The 7,500-nt window shown below is 41.2% G+C and overlaps 1 protein-coding gene across 6 annotated transcripts in view; it reads right to left on the bottom strand.

Moving 5' to 3' along the window:
• PROX1 (prospero homeobox 1) overlaps positions 1 to 7,500 on the bottom strand; it is a 49,878-nt gene that overhangs the window by 31,935 nt on the left and 10,443 nt on the right. For all 6 annotated transcript variants that reach the window (XM_048297477.1, XM_048297482.1, XM_048297479.1 and 3 more), the window contains one exon: positions 1,558 to 1,665. In XM_048297477.1, the coding sequence (XP_048153434.1) occupies positions 1,558 to 1,665 (108 nt within the window). The remainder of the gene's footprint in view (positions 1 to 1,557; positions 1,666 to 7,500) is intronic.

Raw genomic sequence — 7,500 nt, 5'->3', positions numbered from 1 at the left:
ATTTCTGCATTTTACACAACTTTATCAAAAGACAAAATCACTGTGTGCACACAAACACCCATGTGCGTATCTTCTTAAAAAGAGGAAATAAAGCAGAAACACCAGCGAAAAAATATCCCTAATTCAGCATACCTGGCTATTTGAACTTGGAGGGGCAAAGTCAAAGGGTAGCCCCAGAGCAGACCCCCCTGAGCAGCACTGTCAGCTCTACATCTGCCTGTGGCAGCTCATCGGAGCAATGTTGCCTGAAACGCTCCCTCCGATTTTTCCATTCCAGGTGGATCCACTCTGAGAGCAAACCCTCCACTTGGCCCGCTGCGCCATTTGCAGCTTTTTTTTTTTTGTGTGTTTAATGATTCTTGACCAGCCATTTAGCCTAGGAAGTGCCTGTATTGCTTCCCCCCCTCCTTTTTATAAATGTTGTCACCATCCGCTCAGCACATGGCATTGAATAGAGGAACCTCCAAGGACACGGCTGAGAGGGGCAGGAGCGTACTGAGATGTGCAAGCAACATTAAATGAAAAAAAAATAAAGGGAAAAACTGCCGAGAAACTTGACCAAAGAAAACTGATCAGCAGAAACTGGGCCAAGTTCACAACCTGTGGGATAATCTGCCACTAAGACTAAAAAAACCCATAACCCGAAAGTGATTAAAAGAAGGATTTCTGTAATTTGTCGGGGGGGGGGGGGGGTGGGGGAGGGGGTGGACGGGACATGGGAAGGGGGGGAATGATATATAACAAACTAATTTAAGCTAATGTAATGTTTATAAAGTTACTTAGATAATGACACCATGCATACCATTATAATCATTAAAACACAATCTATGTGTTTTTTTTAAAAAAACTTAGATGATTAACACAAAATCAAGTTGATGTGAAGGAACAATTACTTTTAGAAAAAAAATCAGGAGGTCCTAATATTCTGTAGAATGAGGGAGGATGCAGCTGTATGTCGACAGCTTTCATATCCTCATTTGAATAATGTGGCCTGAATCTGTCACTTTATTCATCCTCCTTATGCTCAGTGTACTCTGCATCAACAACAAATTAAGTTGTAAATAAGAGACAATCATCACTTTTGTTTTTAAGCAGCTTCTGCATGGAGAATTTCAATGTACTGTTTCTTTTTGACAGAAAGAAAGGGATTCTACACTCTGCTTATGTAAGCACAAATATGAGGAAACCAACCGAAACGAAACAATGAGGGAGCACTTGAGAACTGCTCCAAAATGTTCTTGGAAGTACATTTCTACCACCACAAAAATCTCAGTTTTTAATAGGATATATAATGAAGACCCTTTAATTTACTGTAATAATTATCCTTACTTTGCTTTAAAATTTCAATTTTTTTTTTTTTTTATTTAGAAATATTCCCTTTCCTCACCCAGGCACAAGCAGGGTACACCTCAACAAGAAGAAGTGATTAAGTTCAGGATGTAACCTTTATGTACCCAGAAATATTATTAATCTCTAACATGATAACACCATACCATTCTGTGAGCAAATACAGCATGCAGTCAGGGGAAAGGGGAGGGGGGAAAGAGATTGTCTTACCTTTACATCTGAGAAGTAGGTTTTCAGCATATTGGAACTTGGGTACCGGGTGTAAAAGAACATGAGCTTGGCCTTTTTCAAGTGATTCGGTGACAAGCCTTCCTGCATGTAGGATTGAATTAGTAAAGGAAAATTCTTTTTTTGAGAAAGCTGCTTCTGAACGTCCAGAGCTAGCAAAGTGCTCTGTTAAATACTCTACGGTTCCCCAGACTACAGGAGAAAATATTAACATTTAAACTGCTGCGCTGTAATTTTCTGTATAACAGGCAAACATGGGATGAGAGGCCATGTAACTGAAGCCCTGTGTTTCCTATCGGTTTAAGTGCAGGGTCTCAGGGATCTTGCAAGTTTACGGATTGTGTACCATATGTACGTTCACTTGTTGCTACGGAAACAAATGCAGGAAGCATGTGCTGCAGAAAACTTATTGGGGGCTTTTTTCTCCCTCTCCTTTGCAATGCCAGCTAAAGTTTCTTTTCCTCTCGGTGTTGTGCTGCTTGCACACAATAAAACCAATGCCATGTAAGACAATCAGAGGCGCTTTATGATTTTGAGCAGTTTCACACAGGCAGCACATTTCACCTGTTTCATTCGTGTTGATACATTTTAACAACTTGGGCAGCTCTCTCTAATCCTGCTGTTTGCTCCAGTGGCTGCCCTGCAAATAAAAGTGAAATCTGTAGTAGGCAGAGCCCCTTGGCCGCTGAATCCCCCCGCCACAAACTTGTCGCCTGCTGATTTACACAGTTAACTCCTCGGAGAACGGAGCTGTATTTGGGGATAACCAATCAATACATGTGGGCTAGCAGATCAATAAATGGCCACTTACCCTATAAGGCAGCCTATTTATCCTGGAAACATCATTACCTTTTAGATCTGTAAACAGAAGCAACTAAGAGAGTTCCCAAGGGAATGTGAAGCTAACCATAAGAATCTCGGCTTGCTGATTTTTCTCCCAGCTTCTTGGCTCCCTTTTGTGAACTGCGTGCTAGGACGGCTCTGGTCACATCTGTGCCGCAGGCTGGCCCTGCCATTTCCTCAGCAAATTAATGGCTTTATAATTTATCAGAAATGAAGATGCACGTGGAGAAAATCAGTGTGGCCCCCACAAGGTCATTTAAGGGTTCTTCCCAGAAGCTTCTCTAAGGACTGTTTCTCCTAAACACAATTGTTGAAAATTTTGCTCGGTTCACACCTTATGGCAGCGGGAAGGTCAACCAAGCTGACAGATGCACGGCAGCCAAGGTGCCTCTTCTGCCTTTCAGCCGGGTGCACAACAGCACAGAACATCCCACTCCAGGCCTCGAGACAGGAAACCCAGACTAATTTTTATCAGCAGCCTACTGATGATTAGCTAGGCTTTTTCAGCAAAATTCCTTTTTCTCTAATTCCTGAAATCTGCTGAAACCCTCTCCCTTTATTTCAGTTACAAGGTTCATTTTTAGATTAGAAAAATGTAGCATTAAAAAAAAAAAAAAAAAGGCATTGACACTATTAGTTTAAAAACCTCTTATTATCTGGAAGTACATGGAAAACGGCTCAGCTGAACTTGCATTTTGTTTGAGATGCTTAATGATTACAAAGAAGATAATTTATGACTGACATACTTCTTGTGCCAAGAGAAGAGTTGAAAGAACCTCCAGTTACCTCCATTAGACTGATAGAGAAGTCTAAAAGAGCATTACACTCTGCAGTGCCATCTGTCAAAATACGTAAGTGAAATAATAGTAGCAAGCTGTCACCTATTGCTTAGTGATAAGAGTTTTAGACAAATCAAAACTTCTATGCCAGAAACCCATTTTGTTATGTGATCCTTTCAGCAAAGTGGGGGTCCAAAGGGGAACTCCAGTAGGAGAGAAAAAAAAGTAATCCTGAGTCTCCTTAATTTGCAATTCCTCTGATGCCAACAACATGTTAACATCGGGTTTGGTGTATATTCTCTTTCAATTCAAGCTCAAGGATGGACTTAAAATTCAAAAAAACCCTCTCATATTTGCTGGATTTAAGCATATTAGACGGTTGTCTAAGCATTTGGATTCCTTCTGCATTTAGGATTTTTAAATATTTTCTGCTCTAATGCCAGAGGATATTGATATTGAATGAAACATGTATTAAAAGATGCTCTGAGACTCAAATTCCCAGAAATCCATTTTTTATTAAAATTATACTTGTTCTTAAGCACTTGGCAGCCTTAAAGCAATATCAAATATGCAACAAATCTGTATATCTTGATCCTAAGGTTAACGCTTTACTGTGATAAAAGATATGATCTGTAATAATCTAGCAAAAAATAGTTAATGACAGACTTAAGAGCTAAGAATTAGATAACCCATTGCTATTTCAGAAAAAAAAAATTGAACTGACCAATTGCTTAATTTCCTTTTTAAGTGCTTGGGCTGAAAAGCAACTGTTCTTCCAAGAAAGCACTAGCTGTTTCCAGGATACTTACACACGCACAATGACTCATGATGAAATAGATTCAGTAAACATACAGCTGTACCGAACACGAGCTAAGCCCCATTCAAGGCCAGGAAAGAAAACGAGCACAAATAAATATTAAGGAGGTAAAGGGAGGAGGGGTGCCGAATGGAACGCAAACAAGCTCTGTCCCAGCAGCTCGTGTGGCTTGCCTCAATTCTCTTAGCTATAGCTTTGTGAAGACAGATGACATTCAATTCTATGGGTAATGCAAAATAGACAATAACTGCTGAAACTTGAGCCAGCTGCCAGGTGTAAAAAAAAAAAAAAAAGAAAAAAAAAAGGAAAGGAAAAAAAAAGGAGAGAAAGAAAAGATGATAAATCCATAAATTAATGAAAGACATCTGCTCAGGAACATAAAAGATCAGAGGAACAGTGTACTGCAGCTGAACCTAAAGCGGTGTTCAAACAACCTGAGAGTCTCAGCATTGTGGGTTTACACAGTACAACACTGCCTCACCTAACACAGCAGTGGCAGCAAAATGGCAAAGCCCTAAGAAATAGGAAGTGAAAGACTGGGAACAAAACATATGGGGACAAAACATATACATGCTCTCGTGTGTTTTAACAGGAGAAGCACAGGGGTGGTACCACACAGCATTTGATTCATTTGCACTTCAATCCTCCTCCCAGGTAATGCTCCTCTTTTGCAAAAATATTTTTCAGCAGAGATGATCTTTCACTCCTGTTACTCCCAGCCTGAGCCCCCACAAATGCTCTAACAGGCTTTTCTAGCCCACGCATGCATTGAACTGAAGGAAAAGTGGTAAGGAATAGGCTGTATCAGGTAAAAAACAACCTGCACCAGCAAAGCCAAGCTGCTCCTTAAGTTACACCTCAGGTACTTTCAATCAGCAAAACTCCAAACAGCTTCATCTCAGAGCATCTTCAAGTCCCTCCAAAGAAGAGCTGGCTGGCTGCAAAGCATTTGTTCGTCGCCCAGGTTTTATCAACAGCACGGAGTTATCCAGCTTGCTGTACAATCACTCCTTTTTTTTTTTAAGTTTAATTAGTTTAATTCTAGTCAGATGTAATAACTCCTCATTTCAAAATGTTGTAATTCAGTAATTATAGCTTTCACATATTGGGACTGTGAAACTTATTCCAGTTGGATTGGAATTCTGTTTAAAAATAAATAAAATTGTAGAAAGTTGCACTAATGTTTCAAAGCCCTCCTGCCAGGGAGAGCATGCTAGACTTCTTCACCTTTACAGATGTCTTAACAGCACACAAACTACTGTTGTGCTTCGATTTTGATCTATGCAAATGTTCTGTTACTGAACAAGGCTATTTTTCTTGAGATGCAAAGAGGATGCATGACAAAGAAAGATCATGCAGAAAAACAATTCACTGTCTGTTTCTTTTTGAATTTGAATAAAACTTAATATTTGATTAAACAGATTAGTTTGCAAAGATACAGACTGCATTCATGACCAAGATGCGAATTCAGACTGCAGGTGCATCTTATCTTGTTTAGCAACATACACAAACATTAACCATTTCCTTCTGCAATTCAGCAAGGAATGTTCAGATACATTTTACGGCCATTGGTTAAAAAAAAAAAAAAAATCCAAGAAAACAAAATCCAGGCTAGTTTAGTGTTTAACTTACTACTAAAACCTGAACTTGGCTGTATCTGCTGGTCTTATGTTCTCATCCTGGCTGCATTGTCCAGGAAAACAGATGTTACTTTCTGGAGGGAAGAAAGATCTGCTTCTCTCAAGAAATTTATTCCCTATACGTGTACATTCGACCATGTAAAATAAAAGTGCCACAACAGAATTGACCAGAAACAAACCAACTTCCACACTGCGCCTTTCCCTGGAAAATTGTAAACTACCTGGACACATGAGCTGCTGCTAGAAAAAAACATACATCCCTACAGCAGAGCTGTATACCAGGGTACACGTGTAGAAGTGTTATTTAATAAATCTGCTCTGTATCTAAACCCAGAATAAACTGCAGCCTGCACTAGTGCCTGGGTGGGAAAGTCAGAGTGCTTTCCCGATGGCAGGGGAAGAAGCAGGGCAGTGAAAAAGAAAGGGAATCACTGTAGCACCAGGCATTTCCCCTGGCTATGCCCTGGAGCAGCAGGGGACTCTTGCACCCCTGTTCCAGCAGAAGCAACAAGCTCCGTTAGTGAGCACCATGAGTGTGCAGGAGAAAGGGGGAGAAATGGGAGGGGTGGGGGAGAGATGCTCCATGGGTGGCGAGGATCAACTGCAGCCCTAGAACTACCCTTAGTTCACAGGCTTGGCATGTTTCACCTCTCCTAACTGCTCTCCCAGGATGGGAGAACTACTTTTATACAAAAACAATTAGTATGCCACTGTACTGTTTGGTAGAAATTAATTGCCCTGGCCTGAGTCTTGCCCTCAGCTGCCACTCCTGTTGACCTCGGGACTGCTTTCCAAGCACTGCACTTGCATTTCAATATGCAGGAAAGATCTTTGGTTTGGAACTCCCCAAGTAATTGGCACCCCCTCTGAGGGATGTTGTATCTAGACTGCCTCCTCTGCTTTGCCTTACAATGTAGATGGTGAGGAGATTTCCCTGCTACCAACGTTCAACGAGATCCTTTTTTGGGGAAGAGGCGCCTCAAACACCACATCCACTATCAGTTGGCTCTCAAAAACACCAACACCTAAAGAAGGTGCTTTCCAACACAAAACACTTTCCCCTATAGAAATGGGACTACTCACACTGGTTAGACAGCAGCAATCCTGACTCAGACTAGACCCAAGCTGGATCAAAGAGCTCTGCTGATGGGCTTTGGACCTGCAGTGCCTGCCTTGCCCCAGTGGTGCCCACTACCATGGGAGGGGTGGGAAGTCCAGGTAACCAGCAGGTCTAGAACCCTGACAGCACCCTTCTGAGGATTTAGCAAGTCTACAGAAGATGTGGTTAAAGTATTCTAAAACTACCAGAGTTATCAATCACCTAGAAGATACCCAGTGAAGAAGCACAGCCTCGGGCATCTGCCTTCACATGACACCCCTCCAAAGGGGACAAGTTCCTCAGCATTGCTACTGTTATCCAGAGAGGGGCAGAGCTATTCTGTTGCAATTACTTTCATTACCTTGGGAGTGAAATTTAGATGCATCTAAGGCTTGCTGCTTGTGCTGTTGCCTTCTGCTGGGGTCTTAGAGCTGGGAAAAAATATCCATCTCCTTTTCATGCAAAATCCTCAATTCCAGCATGGGGTAGACATTATTCACTTTCAAACTTTCAATACAACTTTACTTGGAAGCAAAACCTTTCAACCAAAAAGCACATTATGGGAAAAGATGGAAGGACTGGGAGGCATTACTGCTAAAAGAGAAAAAAACCAACCAAATCTAGTACTAGTTTCCAGGAGGGAAAAAAAAAAAAAGATACTATGTCTGGATATGCCTAAATAAAGGCAGAGATGGATTTGTCGCCCTAACTAAAGCCTGCCATTGAGCTAAAAAGAGAGATTTTATT

This window comes from Corvus hawaiiensis, chromosome 3 (assembly GCF_020740725.1).
Source record: "Corvus hawaiiensis isolate bCorHaw1 chromosome 3, bCorHaw1.pri.cur, whole genome shotgun sequence".
Classification (NCBI taxonomy): Eukaryota; Metazoa; Chordata; class Aves; order Passeriformes; family Corvidae; genus Corvus; species Corvus hawaiiensis.
The sequence above is the reverse complement of the archived record's forward strand: the minus strand, read 5'-3'. Positions and strand labels throughout refer to the sequence as shown.